Raw genomic sequence first — 21,607 nt, forward strand, 5'->3', positions numbered from 1 at the left:
TTCTGACCTGAAATTGACTGGACGGATATTGACCTTGATCATGGTAAATATGAATGAGAAATACTATTTGGTTATGAAGATATGATCATGAGTTGATTTTCCAAAAACTTTACAAAATGGCGCATAGATGACGCATCAGTCAAGGTCAATGATGAAAACGTTATTGTGCTTTGTACATATGCCTATACATATGTGTGCCAAATTTGAAGGCATTTGATTGAGCCATTTTCAATTTACTGTGCTTACAAAAAAGTGGTTAGAAAGAGGAAAAATAAATAATAAATAAAGGCAATTCTAACGAAATTATAAGGTGGTCTGTACGTTATACAGCCCACCTGATAAAATTCACAAAATATTTGTTTTAAGCGGAAAAAGTTTGATCAAGACTTGTCAAATTCGAGAGCCTGCGTGCCTGTGTGTGTGTTTGTGTGTAATTGAGATTTCACAGACATGTATCAGTCAATGAACTTTAATACGTCTGGGGAGTGGGGGCTTTAACCATCAGAAAGACACGACTCAGTTTTGAACAGGAGTCTATCAGCCAGGGTCAGTAGCTCAATTAGTAAATGTATGCGAAGGCAGACAGCTGACCGTGCAGATCAAGACCAATTCACATCTCCAAAGATATCATTCATCATAATTACATGAAACTCTTTACATGCACCTGTATACATGTACATGTGCCACTGAATTTCCGAACGACTGTCGTAGAAGAACTGTCTTTTAAAATTATTATTAGCATGAAGATTTGCTTCTTTTTTTATTGGCATGAATGTTCTACAATGACTTCTGTTTTCATTCATCTAAATGAAAAACAGATAAACAACTTATTGTCTTTATTTCTGAGACTTCCATCATTAAAGAAACGTGTATTGAATAAATGCTACTTTCCAGATATGGGTTTTATGCGACCACCAACAATGGTGGGAAAGAGTTAACCTGTAAAAATAGATAAAATAAACAAATAATTGTGAGCGTTTTTGGACGAAAAGAAGGGGGAAAAAAAAGAAAAGTCTTACCGATATCGGAATCACTATGTGTTGCCATGTCGTAACCTGATAGCCCTCTCATACGAACTTCCATCTTACTCATTCCCAGTGGCCTCTTGCCAGGTGAAGCGGACACTGACCGTGTGACCGGTCCAGACATCCCGTTCAGCCCTTCCACAGCCAAGCTGTTGGCATGGATATTGGGGGTTGAAGCAGTCTTTGGGTAAGGCACATGGGGTTTATCTTCGTCAGAGGAGCTTGCAGAGCTTGAATCTCCTTTGTGTACTCGGATGCGAGTGTGGTGTTGGGCAGGAGACGTCGGAGCAGAGATGTGTAGGTAATCTTGATGGGGCGCAACGATCTGGAAGGTGGGTGACAAAGAAGGTCCGTTGCCGACATTTGGCGGGGGAGTCCCTGGGGTTCCATTCTGCAGGGGAGGGGGAAGGGGCTGCTCTATCAGGGGACCGTTCTCTTTCGGTGGGGAAGAATCCATGCTATGAACTGAATCTCCTAGAGATTCTTGGCTCCCACGAATCTCCACCGCTATCTCCTTGCTATCACTCATCTGCAAAATGAGAACAGATAATAAATCAATTGGAATCTACCACATTGTTATTTGTAGATGTCAATTAAAAGTGCCATGATACAGTACATGAAAGAGTCCACTAAGGACAATGTAATTTTAAAAATCAAAAATGAGAACTCTGCAAAAGTCACTGTATGTTGCAAAAGAAAGAAAGTTGACACTAAAGTTAAATCAATCCTACCAAAACAGAAACCATTGAGACACATTGTACTACTGCAAAACCAAAACATTTACTACATTGCAACATTCGTCTGAAGCCTACAGGTACACTGTATGCCTATGCTGCACAGCCTAGTAATAAATCTTGTTCAGATTATTTCCAACATCTTGCACATGAAGGCATACACACTTTTGGAAACTAAACAATGACGATTTATTGACATACTGTACTAGGGGCGTTCACACCTACAGAAAAAAGTGAGAATTAAAATTTTTTTTTTTAGCGTGTGGACAGAATAATTTCACTAATCTTAGCGATTAGCTATAGTTCACCAGGCGCTTTGTGTGTGAATGGTAATGAGAATCAAAAATCTATTTATTTAATCCATGGATTCCAAGCGCACAACATCTTTGAGATTCACACATGAGCAGTTCGGACATTCTTGCCGTCGAGCGAGAATTCATCATGTGTGAATGGTCGCCCCAACAACAACAAAAATGTTTGTATCGCGATCCAAATCACACTAATTGTTTAGTGTGAACAGGCCTACTGTGATCATAACAAAGCTAAAGCATACATACACATGAATGGTACCTAATGTAACAAAAGATGTCATTTGGCAAATTGCCTTTATGTTTAACCATAAAAGAGTATCTTATAATTAATTTACATACTTGTACACAGTACAGAAAAGTCAATTATAAAGCAAATAGATGAAATACATGGGGGTAATTCCATAAATTAGTGACCCACTTTGTGACATTGTTGGTGTCCCTATTACATTTATAAGGAACCCCCACGTATTTGTGGCTTTGAGTAAAGACTTAAATAGTGGGATCCGGTAACGGGATCCGGTAACTTTGTCTCAGATTCTGAACAAAATCTTGGATTTAGCTCATGCTGCAATCATAATTATAAATATTTAGGTCAGTCAGGAACCCCATGATTTTTATAAGCAGATCGCCTGTCTTATTATCAAGATATTTATGATTGGAATTACAAATTTTGAAAACTGTTTGCCAAACAGTTTTCATAACACTACAGTCTATTGGGATAAACAAGTATGGTAAAAACCTGTCACTCAAAGATTTTTTAAACTTTTTTGAGACACTTCTTGATCATTTTGAAGGGCAATTTTTTGAGGGCTTCAATATTACACCATATCAAAGACACTGATAACACGTAGGGCAGTGTATCTCAGAATTAATGTTGTTAAACGATGCCTTTAGGAGATTCTAGGTGTAAGGATGCAATATTATGCTTGGAAATCACTTTACAATCTCACTCCACTAAATATGTTTGGGTTCCTCATGTAACAGGGACACCAAAAATGTCAACAAGTACATGGACATATACATGTAGTTCCCTAATTTATGGAATTACCCATGTAGCAGTTTTAGCACTGAAGAAAAAAAATTGTTTATTGGGAAAGTGGATAATTATTACAAACATGACCCAACTACTACCTCCTAAATTCCATTGCCCCCCCCCCCCCCCCCCCCCGCCTGTCTGTCAGTATCTCTCTTGCTCTCTCTCTCTCTCTTTCTCTCTCCTTCCACCTCCCTCATTTGCTAGAGCTGTCTCACTCTCCTATCACTGTCAGTGAGTCACTTGAAAATTCTTTTCTTCCTGTATCCCTTCCTCCTTAAAACCATCTTCCTTCCTTAATTATTTTACCATTCATCTCTGCTAATCTTTCTAGCAACATGAAATGTTATCTACAAATCTCTTATCTCTGAGAGCTCTTTCAAGTTTAAGGTAAATAAAACAATATTTGCTTTGCACTTCCTGATAATGTTGCACAAAGTGCTGTGTAAATGAATAATTGTCACAACGTGATGTACCTGTACTTGTAAATTATGTAGGATTAGATTTGAATATTCGGTAAACTGACATCCTTACTTACGCGTTGTTCACAACTTCACACAATGCAGAAAACTGCCTGAAAATTAAAGGAATATAACAACATTAGCAAGAGCATTTCAATACATGTACAGTGTATCTGTTTAATATTAAAGGTAAAGACCAGTATTGGAAACGCCCCAATTTCAAAAAATGAAATGGAAGCTCTCATTACCAATCATATGAAAGAATATGTTTTGACTAATACATGATGATAAAAAATTTGCCGGGAAACCGCCTACTAATTCATATATTTGGTAAATTTGTTTCTCTCTTGGTCTGTGAGAGATATACGGTAGTCCCATATACATCTTTCTGTGTATGTAACTTTACGAAGAATGGGTCAAATTTCTTATCATTTTGATGATTCCAGAACCTTGCAGATGCTAGATGCTAGATGATCAACCTTTTCTGATCGATTCCACAACGTTTCTTTCACAATGCAATCGCATGACCATAACTGGTCTTTACCTTTAATGTGAGGATATAAAGTGCCCACAAATGTTGGCAGCTACTTCTGCCATTTGCCGTTTATTTACATTTAATTGGTTAAAAGCCCCACTGCACTACTTATAGCTACTTGCACCCTTACATGTATATAGCAAACAATGCCTAAATGGTGCCTGTTGGTCCCCCATGATCCTCTTTTTCTTATGTTAATTGAGAGCTGATTTGATGAGATAACCAACTATCAGTGACCTTGCAGGGAGGTCTAATCCCCCTGGCCAAACTAGTGCAGACAGGCTTTAAGGTTTGCCAATGAGGTGGGGGGTTTTTTTTGGGGGGGGGTATTTACTGCATCATGTTTGAACAAGCTAAAAAATGCCTACATTAAAGATAAATGGAGAGCTTCAAATCAATGGGAGAGGAGCAAAACAAAAATTTAACCTGATAATGTGACTGAATATTGATACACCCTGTACTTCTTTACTACATTGTACATGTAGTTGTTTACAACAGCTCCATCATTTGATCACACGAAACCACCATTTCAGTTTGATATCTTTCCCCAAAGCAATCCTTGATTCCGGGGGAGGATACAGTATGACGGGGCAGGGATCATCGGCTTTCCAGCTTAACCTCAAAATGCTTCGATTTCAGAATTCTCATCAAAGGCAGTCAACACACAAAATTGTGGATGAGATACCCTGCACCTGCAATGTCCTACAAATCCTCTAATATCTCAGCTCTGACTTAAATGACTCAAATATAGAAATGACGCACAGTTGTATTCATGTATGGGGCACACCCTATACCTAAAAACTGTAAATTGTAATATGTACAACATCACAACTCTCTTATCAAACAATGATAGATTAAGTACATTGCAGACTACATGTACGTGCTAAATTTTATTATTTCGGTAGACAGCCAGGCAACTCACAATGAGTAAAGATTGTTAATTCTGATTGTCATTTACCTGTATTTTGAGGCAATCCATAAATCTACCTCTTCCTCCTGCACAATCAGTCATCAAGGAAAATTAAACCATTCAAGATAATTACCACAAACATACCCCACCCTATGACAGTCAAACCATGTACTGCACATGTTCATGTACAGCACCTGTTATGAAGAATTGCTTGAATTAAAACATTATTATTTGAGAGTGAGAACAGGGAGTATATTAATTTGCTACTCATTGTAAGGGCTGATCCCGAGAGATATCATGCAAAATTAATTGGACATTGATGAGCTACTGAGAAGAGCATTGAAGCATTGCAGGTGTCAAAAAAACTCACTACATGCAGTTGCTATGACGATCATTGTCCACCCCAACATCAAGTTCATTTGTAAAAAAATGTAATTATTTGGGAGTGTGAACAGGGAGTGTGTACAGGGGGTATAAGTAATTTGCTAGTCATGGTAAGGGCTGATCCTGAGAGATATCATGCATAAGATAGAACAAGTAAGGATTGCACCGCATCAAAATTCATTGGACATTGATGAGCTACTGAGAAGAGCATTGAAGCATTGCAGGTGTCAAAAAAACTCACTACATGCAGTTGCTATGACGATCATTGTCAACCCCAACATCAAGTCGATTTGTAAAAAAAACTTTATTATTTGGGAGTGTGAACAGGGTGTACCAGTAATTTGATACTCATGGTAAGGGCTGATCCTGAGAGATATCATGCATAAGATATAACAAGTAAGGATTCCACCACATCAAAATTCATTGGACATTGATGAGCTACTGAGAAGAGGATTGAAGTATTGCAGGTGTAAAAAAAAACTCACTACATGCAGTTGCTATGACGATCATTGTCAACCCCAACATCAAGTCGATTTGTAAAAAAAACTTTATTATTTGGGAGTGTGAACAGGGAGTGTGAACAGGGTGTACCAGTAATTTGATACTCATGGTAAGGGCTGATCCTGAGAGATATCATGCATAAGATATAACAAGTAAGGATTCCACCACATCAAAATTCATTGGACATTGATGAGCTACTGAGAAGAGGATTGAAGTATTGCAGGTGTAAAAAAAAACTCACTACATGCAGTTGCTATGACGATCATTGCCCACTCCAACATCAAGTTGATTTGTAAAAAAATGTAATTATTTGGGAGTGTGAACAGGGAGTGTGTACAGGGGGTATAAGTAATTTGCTAGTCATGGTAAGGGCTGATCCTGAGAGATATCATGCATAAGATAGAACAAGTAAGGATTGCACCGCATCAAAATTCATTGGACATTGATGAGCTACTGAGAAGACGATTGAAGTATTGCAGGTGTAAAAAAAAAAACTCACTACATGTGGTTGCTATGACGATCATTGTCCACCCCAACATCAAGTTGATTTGTAAAAAAATGTTATTATTTGGGAGTGTGAACAGGGGGTACCAGTAATTTGCTACTCATGGTAAGGGCTGATCCTGAGAGATATCATGCATAAGATAGAACAAGTAAGGATTGCACCGCATCAAAATTCATTGGGCATTGATGAGCTACTGAGGAGAGCCAAGAGGATTGAAGTATTGTAGGCGTCTATTAACTCACCACATGCAGTTGCTTTGACAACCATTGCCCACCCTAACATCAAGTTGATTTGTAAAAAAATGTTATTATTTGGGAGTGTGAACAAAGGGTACCAGTAATTTGCTACTCATGGTAAGGGCTGATCCTGAGAGATATCATGCATAAGATATAACATGTAAGGATTGCACCGCATCAAAATTCATTGGGCATTGATGAGCTACTGAGGAGAGCCAAGAGGATTGAAGTATTGTAGGCGTCTATTAACTCACCACATGCAGTTGCTATGACAACCATTGTCCACCCCAACATCAAGTTGATTTGTAAAAAAATGGTTATTATTTGGGAGTGTGAACAAAGGGTACCAGTAATTTGCTACTCATGGTAAGGGCTGATCCTGAGAGATATCATGCATAAGATATAACAAGTAAGGATTGCACCGCATCAAAATTCATTGGGCATTGATGAGCTACCGAGGAGAGCCAAGAGGATTGAAGCATTGTAGGCGTCTATTAACTCACCACATGCAGTTGCTATGACAACCATTGCCCACCCTAACATCAAGTTGATTTGAATAAAAAGGAGATTCATGGAAGAAACAAGTATTTGGCACTTTGAGAGATGGAAAAGCAAAGATAAGAATGTGTAAGAAGATAAGAATATATCTTGACAAAATTGGTAAGACAGGCCACAATTATTCTCACAAAAATTATATCAAAAATCCTTATTCCTCCAAGAAGAAGAAGTCAGGACTACTTACAGTGTAAAGCGAAGTATCTCTACCGGGGGGGGGGGGGTCACTTGAACTCTGTATTTTAGAGTGCCCCCGCACCACCTCCAAAATTAGGCCTACTTTTGTACAACAAGTATTTATATCATTGACAGGATGAGTACGCTAGTCACGACGTATATATTACAAGTCGACCTGTAGTTTGTTGAATAGGAATATATAGTGGTAGGGATGATAAATTTCATTACCTGACATAATATACCAAAATATTACCTACATGTATACCATCTCTCCTGATTCAGGTCACACTCCCTACAGGAAACAATTTAAAGGGAGTTGAACATTTGCCTGGTACTGGTACCTGCATGTTTACCAAAAATTCACATCTACATGTAGCATCTAATACATGTACATATCTATCACTTTGTCAGAGTCTACGTGTCTACAGGGTAGTGGGCACTTGGCAGGATATTATCATCCAAAATCATGTATGTATGTTCATTACAACAAGTGAATGCAAGTGACTGTATCGGGGCAGATAGGAAAGAAACATATGAATTTTAAAATGTTTGTAAAGTGCTCTCAGAACATTGTCAAATGGGGGTTCAATGTGTATAACTCTAACATGGGATAAAGAGTGCACACTGAAATAGCATTCAAACACTGATAAGGTCAGTTTGTATGAAGTCAGTATGGATTGAGACTTTATTTCAGACATGGCCTCATTTACATGACACCCTACCCTCAACTAATCAATATGGCAGATGCCACAATAACAAACCCCTCAAGTAAAGTCAGAACCGCTCTCATTTACAAATCAAATTCCTCTCTGGAAAGAATTTGTAATACTTCGGTGAGCATAGAACTAAGAAAAATATTGAAACATTCATATCTGAACTAAAAACTCATCTCTTCAAATTAGCACATCAATAGTATTTAAGGATAGGTAATGTTATAATTTTTCTTTTTGTAAGCACTTCATTGTTTTCTATATATGTTTTGTTTCATCTTCCTTTTATGATCGTGTTATACTTTAAATAATTATGTATATTGTAAAATTGTAAAGCGCATTGAAATGTCAACAGACATGAAATGCGCTATAAAAGAACAAATTATTGTTATTATTATTATTAAAAAAGATTCTACTTGGGCATTTACAGTATCTAAAAATTGGAAATAATCAGGTTTAAGTGTACACAAACCTCACAAGCATATCTTTTTAATTAGTGATGACCTTGCAGATAATGGGTTATCTAACGATGGTTTGAATCCCTGTACACGTACACGTACATTGTACATGTAGCAGCTCTGTAATTCCATCCTCCAAGCTTTATATCGTTGAATATATGGGGTTAAAGATAAAGACCAGTTATCGTCATGTGATTGCATTGTGAAAAAAAAGTTGGGGAATCGATCAGAAAAGGTTGATCATCTAGTATATATTGATATATTGGTGTGTACTGCAAGGTTCTGAGATCATCAAAATGATAAGAAATTTGGCCCAGCCTTGGTAAAGTTACAAGCACTGTACACAGAAAGATGTATATGGGACTACGTGACACGTGCGCGATATCTATCAGGGCCAAATAGATATAATATATTACCAAATATATTGATTAATAGGCGGTTTCTTAGCAAACTTTGTATCATCACGTATTTAGTCATAACGTATTCTTTCATATGATTGGTAATAACAGCTACCACTTCATTTTTTGAGAGAGAGGCATTTCCAAAACCGGTCTTTACCTTTAAGATTAGGGTTGCGATTGGGATTTAGGTTAGGTTTAGAGCTAGCATTAAGGTTACCGTACATGTATGTATAGTGTAGGGTCCAGCCAGGGTTGAAGTTTGGACTTTGGTTAGTGTTGGGATTTAGTGTGGAGCAATTGTCACAGATAGCTAGTCTGGTACGACTGGTATAAAACAATGCTCTGACACTGCTGCAGGATCAAAGTGGCAACAGCGATTGCAACAGCAGTGGAAACACAATGGATCTACAAATATGAAAAGCTATTTTTTTAATTTAAATAATTTTCATGAAACTCCAGGTGTAGTTATTCCCACTGTCATTCACTTCATTTTGAGTATAATTGGTCATTCCTCCTGAAATATTTTGCTGTTAAGTAAACCCTCACACTTCAAATTGGATGACAACAAGATCACAGATTACAAGACGGTGTTTGATAAATTGGAAGTAGGCTCCTTAATCTGTTCGGTCATATTTCAGTAAGTTGACTACATCAGAAGATACTGTTTCAGATTTAGAATTTTAAGTACACTTCGCTATGTGCACATGATTGAAAGGCAAGTGCGAATGTATGTGTAAATCAATAAAGATGGCAAGATTAAGGTATAAGATTCAGGGTGTCTTGCAGTATGCACACAAATAAAATTAAAAAAAAAAACTTAAACCTCACAGCAGCTAAACAAATTCATAAACAAAAACAAGAAAAGAACAAAATTGTAAGCACAAAACTGTTATTAATTTGAATTCATTAGCAGTTCAAGCTGGCATAAGTTTCATGCCACGAAATGACTGAATTATGGCAAATCCTAAAAGCATCTTGCAGTGAAAATGGCCCTCAAATAGTTCACAAAACTCTCAGGTCTCCATATTTTCTGGTTTCACAGAGACACAAGATAATTGATGGCACTGCCTAGACTCTTAAAATGGCTGCATCCAGAAAATGAACTGTCTATGAGGCTTCAACCTCAATGTGAATTGAAGACTAAAATTCACAAAATCTGGATATTTTACAGTCTTAAGGCTTGTTGAACAGATACATGTATGGCAATGTAAACTGCCACCCCAAAAAGGTGCCATAGATCTTTAATACATACATGTAAATGAATGGCAACTGAGCGCAACAAAGGACTTGTGGGTGTTTACTATTTATAAAGCTCTGTGTTGTGAGAGATGAAAGATGTGAAAAAGCATATTACACTTTAAATGTCATCATCAAAATATGCTAAGGTCTAGCTGCATCATATCTGAATGAGCCTTTAGAGATTAAATGTCAGGAATCTGAAAAAGAAATATTGCTGTTATAAATAATGTTCAAAATGATTTGGATAATATCTCCATTAGAAATACATGTAGGGTAAAGGGGATCTAAAGGAAAAAAATTGACCTCATTTTGGTACATGTATATCTGCATGCAGAATTGGGCTCAGCCTAAAACATTTTGTTATTGACCATTAAAGATAACAAAAGGTTGAAAGGTTGTATAACTATAAAAGGTTGATGATAAAGAACATCTTGAGCAGCCTCATATCATGGCCCTACTAGGTATTAGACTAATGTCAACATACTGTACATGTAGATCACCAGCCTAGTATTTTAGCTGATTGAACATGTGGGCTTACAAAAAGAGCATAATATTTCATGGTTCATACAAACTCTACAAACAGTATGTATAACTCCTAAAAAGGCTCTTTTTCGTTTTGCCATCCAGAGTTAGATCAAGTTTCCTGGCTATTTATTTATTTGTTTATTTATTCAATAATTTATTTATTCACTTTCTCATTCACTCACTCACTTTCTCACCCCCTTCCCCCTCACTCACTCTCTCACCCCCTTCCCCCTCCCACTCACTCACTCACTCACTCACTCACTCATATGCTTACTCATTCATTAGTCAGTCAGTTTAATTAGTTAATAGCTTTTCATCCATTCATTCATGTATAATTAGTTTTTTCCCCCGAGCCATTTTAGAAGTTTCCACAGCTCTCTTTTGGTTTTCAATTTGTCCATAGATAAATTGCTACCTGTTTCCATTATCTTTTTCTCATTGAAATGTGTGTTTTCATCATGTCTATCGTAAGTGGCCTCATTACTTTAAAAATAAAAATAAAAATAAAAATGGCAAGTCTGTTGTCAAAACAATGGTATCTTTCACATAAAAATAGGATGTTAAAATGGGATGTGAGAGCAGAAAGGCACCAAAGCTACAAGTCGGACAATTGAGCAAATGGCCGGGGTTTTTTTTTCCCTGAATAGATGCTATTGCTCTCAGCACAACACAATATTTATCTCAAGAGGCCCGTTTTTTATCACGTTCATAATGATTTTTTTAATTATAAGCTACAAAAAGTGGGTGTACTTTTATTTTATACGCACTGTATAGTGTAGACTGCAAAAAAAAACATGGTTGATCTTTCCATCGAAAAGATCAAGTAAACTTCAATGCAGTTCACCTTGTGCAGATTCAACATAGGGGTAAGAACCACTATCAAAAGATTACCATGGCAATGAGACTGAGATTGATATACAAACAATATTTCATACACGCAACGAATCATGGATATGAAAGTAGGTCTATTTCATTAGAAATCGTGTCAAAATGAATCAGAGCACAAGAGGGGTGGTATTATGTACATGTATCTATTAAAGTTGAGGGCTGCGGGCACGTCAAGCTAATTTGCTTCTTTCTGTAGCCCTCCTGCATCTAATGTATGTTAATTATGCATTCAATATATTTGTTTAATTTCGTTTATTATCTGCACAACATTATATACACTTAATAAAATATTGTATCAAACCATACTATGTTCATGAAAAGGTATGATGAAAAAGAGAAGAAAAAAAATGGAGAAACCAAAATCAAATGTACGGACATGGATATTGATTGGATGTGAAATTGTATGAGTTGGACAAGTCATACACTATACACTGTACATGTACATGCAAACAAGAACTGAGTTGGGCAATTTAACATGAATTATAGTTCAAGCAAATAACTGCAGTAGTCCAGTAAAAAAGTGATTGCTATTAATGTAGAGATGTCATCGTCTAGTGGATACCGGTAAGTCAACGAACTGTGAATCACATGGTTTGCGGTTTGAGTCCCACGTGGCACTGATGTCCTCTGTTTAATTAACAGCTGTAGAATCCAATGAGGTGTTATAATAATTACAATGTAAAGTACTTATAAATGTGGTACTATCAAGCACTGTACAAATACGATTATCATTATTATTATTGATGAAACTTGATGAAAATTGTGTATGGGTTGAATAATTCCCATCTCAGAAAAATGAAAATGAGAAAAAAAATTATAAATAGAGAATTCAAGCAAATCTATGAAGCAGAGAAATGATTTATCTAAGAATGATGCCTTTACGCTAAATTGTGAATGAGATGGGACAAGCCAGGCTTATTAAAGTAAATATACACCTGTAGAAAGGGACGAGCAATTCCAAAAGAAATGACTTCAACCAAGCAATGCCTTGCCCAGAGATGTGGTTCCTTTTTTATGTACATCGCGCCATCCTCATACAGGTACATGTACATGTATAAATAATGAGAATGGAATCAAGTTGAACATCAAATGAGATTGATCAAAACAAACATGATGGTTAGAAGCTTCACAACACTCTTTCTGTAATGGAGGGAAATTTGAATTTTTGACTCAGAAATTGAAGCAAGAATAACATTCATTCTAAAAAAGAGTACTTTTTCTTTGTTTTTGGTAGACCTAAGATATTTTTAATTGCAGCAGTTTTTATGTATTTACAACCCATGCTACTGGCCTCATTGTAATCAACAAAAAGCTTTACAATAGAGCACACTATTACTTTGATACCTTGAAAGAATAAAGAACAGGATATAAACATAATTAGTGCGAACAGCTTAAGGACGAATCGATTACCCTTTGGCGTAATTTTCTATAGTTTTAATTCCCTTTTGTCACCTTGCACAACACTTTGGGAGTCAGAGTGCTTATTATAGACGACAAATTTCAAATGCCCTGTTTTTGTCTAAGGTAACATTCTTTAGTACTGGCCATTCTTCACTTTTTGTGATGAGTAATACCTAAACAAAAGAGTCATTTCTGGAATTGTATTGTGTTTGTTTGTGGTGCTAGGTGACATATACATGTACCACAAATTAACCTTTGATTTAAAATGTACATTTCAGTGAAGACAAAAATTGGTATGCTGTCCACAGCAGTTCTTTTTGAAGTTGTTAAATAATTTGAAGTTCCCTGTCCAGCTACTTTTATTCTTCTGTATGTTTTTACCGCAACTCTTTTGGAGATTAGAAGAGCTATTTTTTAGAGCTGTCCTCCCCAAATAGTTTACTTATCGTTTTAATCTCTGTTATCTTTTTCACTGGTGCATAAAATATCAAGTATGACCTGTATTCATTATTGGCAAACATCTTTAATGGCCCCATTACCTACAGCCAGTGGGATTCACTCCCATAAATCATTATAATCACAATCTCTTCACTTCATAAAAACACATGAATTGAGATTTATACAATGAACAAAGTGGCATAAAACAAATACCAATTTAAATCATCACCACAGAGTAAACACTGCTCACCTTCTGTTCAAACCATAGCAAATATTTATGGAGCTAGCGATTGTGTTCTTGTCAATTTGCAATATACTGTATGTGAATAATCGCAAGTCACAAAAATTTGAAAAGATGCTGCAATAAATTTGCAAAGAATTTTTTTAAATTGCAAGTCACAGCCCTTGAATCTCTCCATAAATTCTTTTTAAATGAAGGTCTGATATCATAACTCTGCACAGATAGACAATGTAGTACATATAAATGCATGCACTGTTTAAAGCTTATCTGCCATAATTTACAGGAGGGATTAGACCGCCCTACAAGGTCACTGGACAGGTGGTTATCTCATCAACTCAGCTCTCAAATAACATAAGAAAAAGAGGATCATGGGGACCAATGGTCACCGATTAGGCATTGTTTGTTATATAGAGGGCGCAAGTAGCTACAAGTAGTGCAGTGGGCCTTTAAGTACTCAGTCATGACTGACAAGAGTGTTTGTCTTTCTGAGATGTGGAGCTTCATGTACAGTGTACATGGTTGACCTTCTCAAAAGGTCACATGTACATAGTTACTGCCAGTTACATGTAACGTGATTTGATCTTTATGCAATATGGCTGATACTCCCTTTGACCTCTGAAGTAGATTTCCCCTTCTCTCGCTCTCTATCCTCCTCCCTCCATCTCTTTCTTGCCTTTATTACAGACAATTGCCATGCCTGTAAAATCATGTGTGGCTTGTAGCAAAATTAGTGAATTCAAGAAAAAAACAAATTTCTACAAGACCAAAACATGCTATCTGAAAATGATCTAGATATGAAATAATACTTGAAGATCTGCAATATATGCTTCACATATTCTGTATATATACGTATAGTGTATGCACTGTTGACTATGTTCATATCTAGACTGATATGAGTGTTTGTCTTCCTTTGATATGGAGCTTTGTGTACTTGTAAAAAGGTCAGGAAAATTACCTCCCTCTCCCTCTCCCTCCCCTGGACAAACAACCCTGAAGACAATTCCCCCCCCCCCCCCCCCCACCCCACCCCACCCCCGGACAATTGCCCCCCTGTTCATTTAAGGGGAAGTCCACCCGGATAATGAGTTGGTTTTAATTCTGGGGGAGGTGATTGTCCAAGGAGGTAATTTTTTTTATTTTTTTTTTTGGGGGGGGGGGGGGTGGGAGGTCATTGTCCTAGAACCGAACTGTCACATGTACATTTACTATGTACATGTACATGTTTAATTACAGCAAGTTGGTCCGATTTGATGATTTGATCTTTATGAGATATGGTTGATACTTCCTTTGCTTTAACCTCCGAGGCTGACCCTCCTTCCTTTGCTTGCTTGTAACTAAGTCTTATTAACATAATAATAATAATAATAATAAAAACTTACTTATAAAGCGCTTACCACCAAAGTCTCTAAGGGCTATAACAAACAAAATAGACTGATAAACAATTACATATTAAACAAACCAAAAAAGTGCAAATATATGTACACATTTGGAATACACATCAAAGTGAACAGATCATCAAAAGCAATTTTGAATAAATGTGTCTTAAGACTAGTTTTGAATAGGTTAACAGTTATGACAGTTTTGACATTTAAAGGTAGTCTGTTCCAAAGTTCAGCAAAAGCTTTGCAAAAAGAGCCCATCTTTGTCATGACATACAACGTACACAGTAATTTACATTAGGTTTCACTTTGAGTGAACAGTATTACAAATTCTTTCATTTCTTTCAAATATGCATCCATGCTAGACGATGACGACAGAAGTTTTATCAATAAATTAAATTTGCTATCAACAAAATCTTAGTTGCTATATGTTTGCTCCACAAAAATGTGAAACAATACTTGAATAATATGTCCATGAACTAGAAAGCGGCTATCAAAGCCTACCCATTACGAGTTGAGAAAAATACGCACTCCGATAAACAAATAAATCAAACCGTTTTCTTCTTCTTCTTCGGCAGAAGCACTCCATATATTATGGAGATGATTAGCACACTGAATGCCTAAATTGCCTCGTGCCCCGTTTCTCACCCTGGATCCAAATCTCAACGACAGCAACATAAGGTTGGGAAAGAACCCTTATAAATTTGCAATTTACCTCAAAGGTACTCTGGGAATCTTATAAGGACAGAGACAGAATCTATTCAACAGCTATATACCCGAAGCCTCTCCGACTGTCTTTCTCCCTTGCCAAGCTTATAACCAGAGCTGCCAACCTCCAGAACAGAAAATCAGTAATCACAAGGCTCAAAATCAGTAATTTGGGGTATAAATCAGTAATTTCTTATGCGGCGCTATGAATCTAAAAAAACGACACGCCAACACTGCGCGGACGCATGATTATCTGAAATTTTTGGTGATTTTACTCACACAAAGATGTTAAGTATTGAATTTCAGGTCATCACAACACAGTTTATCATGAAAAATGGCTCCTATTCACAGCACTCGCTACGATAAATCATATTTAATTCATTAAAAAAAAAAAAAAAAAAAAAAAAAAAAAAAAAAATTTTTTTTTTTTTTTTTAAATCCGTAATTTGAGACAACATTCCGTAATGGTCGTTAATTTCCGTACCAATTACGGAAAATCCGTACTAGTTGGCAGCTCTGTATAACCATGATTTGAAGAAGATGTTGATTTTGGAAAGGTGGCAAACATACTCCAGGGAGGGTATTAGAGGGGGTACATGTACAAATGTATGTATTTTGACATCTGTGTTCACTGTTGTAAGTATTAATATAATACCTTAGTAATAATTAGCATAATCATTCATTAGGACTCATCATTCATATTTGTTTGTTCTTCTTTTTCAACTTAAAGAAATACCTATTAAAGGATATGAAAAATCTTCATTTCTAGGAAAGATTAATTTTGCATGCCCTCCCCCCTTCTTCTTGTAGCACCTTCCTTTAATATTCACACTTCCCTTTGAGCATGGTAGGAAAGTGGTTCCTGCTTTCTATCATCCAACTTTAAAAATTCCTATAAAAGGATATGAAAAATCTTCATTTCTAGGAAAGATTAATTTTGCATGCCCACCCCCCCCCCCTTTCTTCTTGTAGCACATTCCTTACTCTTTCACAATTCCCTTTCTGTGATTTTTCTTTTGAGCATGGTAGGAAAGTGGCTCCTGCTTTCTATCATCCTGGCTATATCTCTCTCATTTCTCTCTCTCTCTCTCTCTCTCTCTCTCTCTCTCTCTTTCTCTTCTTCTCCTCAATCACACAGAGTGAATTCAAGTCATCTCCCTCATTCACAGAGAAGCCAAGTTATCTCCCCCCCCCCCCCCTACCCTACCTCCCTCCCTCCATCTCTCTCTCATTCGAAGAGCGTTCAGAAAGGGAGAAAAGCCCGATAGAGACATGACATCTTGTTTTGGAGAGCGCATCTGTAGGAAAAAAAGTGTGCCTCCGGTATCACTCAAGTGCCCGGGTCCATAGAGAATGGCATACAGAAGCACATCTTCAAGTATATAACGAGGAGGAAGTGTCTCCATCTCCCTCAAACCACATTGCCACACAGTATAAGGCTACCTACCCCAAAAACACTTGAAATGAATATTGTAGGGCCTCAGGCATTTCATAAATAATCAATTCAAATTTCTTTTTTTTCTATGAGATGTAACTTTTCATTGACCTAAATAAGAAATCCAGTTGGATAATGTTATCATTATTATACTGAATATCACTGGTCTTTGACATCATTAAGTTTCGTTGTAAAATACACATATAAAGTACTGTATGTTTTAACATATGTACATAATATACTTTATTGTTGTTGTTGCCTCTTTGCTTGCAAGGTCAGGCCAGGTTAGTTGACAATCCTTTCCCTTTTTTAGCCTTAAAATGCCCATCAAAAAGGTATCAAAAAGTAAAGCCAATTGTCTACATAAATGATGTATCCCTCTTCAACTACTGTAGTATGAATAGAAAAAATGGGAAAGAATGTTTGATTTTCCCCATTTTTCATTGAAGGGAACTTCAGTAACACTGGCTTGCAGATTAGTATCCATGCTTTGAAAAATACTGTTCTGCTTCATATCATCACAATTATGCATTCATACAAACTATATATGCAACTGGCCCTACAATGTTTTATACACTGAGATAGGCCAGGTTGAATTGCTTCCTTGTTCCGCATCACCCCCAAGTTGTATTTTTCTGCCCCACACATTTTTTATTCAAATGTACAGTACATGTTCTTTTGTTTTGACATGAACTCAAGAAGAATCTGAAATAATGTGCATGTATATGTAGGCAATGAAGTAATTTGAACATAAATCATAATAACATAACATGGCACAATTTCAACAAAACAAATTTAATGAAAGGAAAATGTGTTAATGACTGATCCAAATGAATCAGAAAAAATATCAAACATGAAATAACCTACAGGAGGACTCTCCTTGTTTGGAAAAAAACAACAAAAACCATCTAGACAAGAAACCAGGAATCTATTTTACTTGGCCAAACTTGTGGGTGGAAACACTGTTCCATCAAGCAAAATGTTGACTTCATGAATACGATAGATCCATTTGTACATGTATTCCTGTATATCCTCACCCACCCCCTACGATATAATAAGCAGTTAAATCTGGTACAACCTTCCTTAGATTTCAATCTGATGCTCGCATTAAAAAAGTTTTCAGGCCATGATCAACGACGATTTTCATGTAGTGCCTCCTCATTTAACTCACTGATGAAATTCATGTCCCGAAGCAGAACGGAGGTTGATGCCGGCAAGATGGCAATTCAGCAGGGATTGTTTACTGCGCCTTACAGCGACATGTGCCCATATGCTTAACCCTTTGAAGTTCACGCCGGCTCACAGTTGATGCCTAGTCTACGCAGGCAATAAAAAAAATCTCACTTTGCTTCAGGAAAGACAAAGTACAATGATAAATTTGTCTGTGATAATGGTAGCAATAAAGCCTGGATGGAAAATTGATGAAAACTAGTATTTCTTGGTGCATCTATACTATATGGAATAAATCTATTTAAGTTTCTTTTCTATACCCGTCTGCATCTCAATGCACATCATTTATATCCTATATTCATTTCTATGGCTAATGATGCATCACCTAGATATTTCTTCCTCTCTGATTCTGTCTTGACTATAATAATTTTTTCATTCCTAGATTTAGGTTGCAATGAAGAGAAGAAGTATTCATAGATTATAATTCAACAATCATTCGATATTACATGAAAGGGAATACAATGGGTATTTGCGTGTTATTTTGCACACAAAAAAAGATTTCTGTTACCGGTATTAAGAATTATGTCAGTCGCAATTAAGGAGATGGGATGTCAACTTAAGTAATCTTTAAAAGTGAATTCAACCCTGATACCATGTACTGTACATGTAGCAGACTCTTCTAAAAGAAAGCAGTAAAATCAGAGAAGCAGACTGGTGAAAGTTTGAATGAAATTGGACTACCGGTATACGTACAAAAATTATGATTTTTTTTTTTGTTCTGATTCCTACACAAGTGGGAATTTTCAAATTGGTGAATCAGCATTGTCAACCCTGTGTAGTGCCTACAACATTCCCATTTGTTCCATCTCACAAAATTACTAAATTGTCTTTCTTTCTTTTTAATGTATGACTCAGTAGAGTCTTTGCTTTTTAGAAGAATCACTTGTAAAACATATGTTACCCATTATTTGTATTAGTGCCTGAATGCCTGACTGTGCCCCCAAAGAAGGCACTTTAATACTAGGGGGAAAAATGAATGGTGTTTCATGTACGTAATTATTATGAGGGCCAACTTCCCTATATTCTTTTACAAAATGACTCGCCGATCGCAAATTGAACAAGGTTCACTGAAAAATATTGCCACAATTTTTAAGGGTTTCCCCATAGTGCGGTTTCTGTATGGATTTTTATGGGTGCACATGTGCACCTCCACTTTTGTAATGAACCGTGTGTTGGAACTGTACATGAGCAGCACATTTAAGCAGTACAGCCAATGCATGCATACATTGTGCACCAGTTTGGGCTTTCAAAACAGACCTAATTTCGCAAGACGTTCATTCCACTTCACAAGTTTCATGCTGTGAAACGATTGGATCACCCGAGTCCAGGGCAAAGCTGAATTTTCCTATCAAGTTTCTTTTTCACAAAAGTGGCTCTCGTTTACAATTCATAAAGGCATTAGGCCTATTGTTCATGTCACAAAATTCTTACTCCCTTGGTCTTGCCTCAACAGATCACATCCATTTCAAACACTAACTTATTAAAAGTTGCACAACTTGAGATTGCCTGCAGTCTAGATCTATTTCATGATTTTCTTCAAAGGACAAAAATAGATTGGCGCTCTTGTATTTTTTTGCACTGGTACATGCATTGGTGTCCTCATTTCTACTCTAGATCTAGCCCATTAGGCCTATACTAGTCTGACATAGATCTACTCTACAGTACACAATCATCTAGCGTGTGACAGAATGAAGCATGCCCGGCCCGGTTTTATACTGATACTTTTTATAGATCTTATAAAGAAGAACATGCATGATGCAATGACCACTGTAGTCTACTTGATCATGATCTGATGCATATTTTTCATAAATAAAGACTTATGAAAATTAGATCTAGATTCTAGATCTATATCTATCATAAACTAAAGTCAAATGCCATGCCAAATATTATCAGATTGATTTTCAGTTATCCCTGGTTATTGAATCTATGTGTAGAAAACTATACTACAGAAAACCAACCCCTCCTTTATCCGGACAACTATCATTCAGTTCCCATCTTGTAAAGTTGTGACTGAAGTGAAACGAGCTACGACTAGTACGAGTATCACACACTGCACAGCTGACTGAAGTCTGACTCAGTGCGAGTCTGATGAGTGAAGTGAAGTGAACAATAGAAATATTTTTCATACCAAAATAGTCTAGATCTACTCGTCTAGACAGCTCTTGTTGTACTAATTAATAACACACATTAATGATTTTATTACCGCAATTTATACTAACTAATTTCCAATTTCTAAACTGTTGGTTGCTCACATTAGTCACTCACAATCAACTCAAAGTCAATTAATCTAGTGCGCGCGATTTGGAATGACTATGACTCTCTACGCGATACGCCGAAGATATCCCGGTACAGGCCAATCGTTTCCCGCACATTTTAGCATCGGCTTCCTTGTGTCGACACGATTTTAGAAAATGAAATTCTACAGCGAATACAAATTTGTAAACGTTGTTTTATACTTACTACTAAACACTGGAGTTCTGAATCCTCTTTCAACTTTCTAAATGCAGAATAATATCCCCGATGTATTATAACTGAAGTATTGGAACAAAATGTGTACGACAACCGGCGAATTATTAAAACACCGGTAAATTAGTCAATACCTAGCGATCGATATCAAATGTGCACGATATGGACACGTGCTCCAAGTGGTATCCGAAAAAACTCCCTCTCTGTTGTTTCTATAGTTATAAAACACGGAATTCCTCTTATTTTCATATCCGAAAAATCTTACGTTGTTTTAAAAAATAAAGGATCTCTGTCGTAACTCGATCCCTCAGGATTTCCCTTGCTATACGTTTTTTTTAATGAAAGAGATTATTGGTGGTTGGTACTACACAGTGGCGGATCCAGGGGGATCTGCCCCTGGATCCGCCCCTTAAGAAAAAAAAATGATGTAAAAACACGTGATTTTTACCTTTTGGGGGGGGGGTGCAAATTAATTTTTAAAATTTTCAAGAACCCAAAATAAAAATGTGCTCACTACCCCCCCCCCCCCCCGCTCTTCAAATAATGAAAATCATTAACGGATGCACAGCATGATAATTCCTAAAATGAAATGGAGATAATAGGAGTGACAGATCTCCCCACTTTCAAAGGTCAAGGGTTGTGAATTATCCCTCCAGATCGTCATGATTCAGGCAGCATGGCGCCCGATACTGATAACCGTATTTATCTTTTATATCGAAAT

At 36.7% G+C, this 21,607-nt stretch overlaps 1 protein-coding gene across 1 annotated transcript; it reads right to left on the reverse strand.

The window, feature by feature from the left end:
• Positions 1-344: 344 nt before the first annotated feature.
• LOC577691 lies at positions 345-21,062 on the reverse strand. The gene is made up of 2 exons (XM_030996545.1): positions 20,881-21,062; positions 345-1,554 (listed from the first exon to the last, which is right to left on the reverse strand). Exon 2 carries the CDS (start codon positions 1,552-1,554, stop codon positions 904-906), a length of 651 nt encoding a protein of 216 aa, XP_030852405.1. The 5' UTR covers positions 20,881-21,062; the 3' UTR covers positions 345-903.
• Between the last annotated feature and the right edge of the window lie 545 nt (positions 21,063-21,607).

Source organism: Strongylocentrotus purpuratus, unplaced genomic scaffold (genome assembly GCF_000002235.5).
Source record: "Strongylocentrotus purpuratus isolate Spur 01 unplaced genomic scaffold, Spur_5.0 spur5_scaffold_3, whole genome shotgun sequence".
NCBI classification, from domain to species: Eukaryota; Metazoa; Echinodermata; class Echinoidea; order Camarodonta; family Strongylocentrotidae; genus Strongylocentrotus; species Strongylocentrotus purpuratus.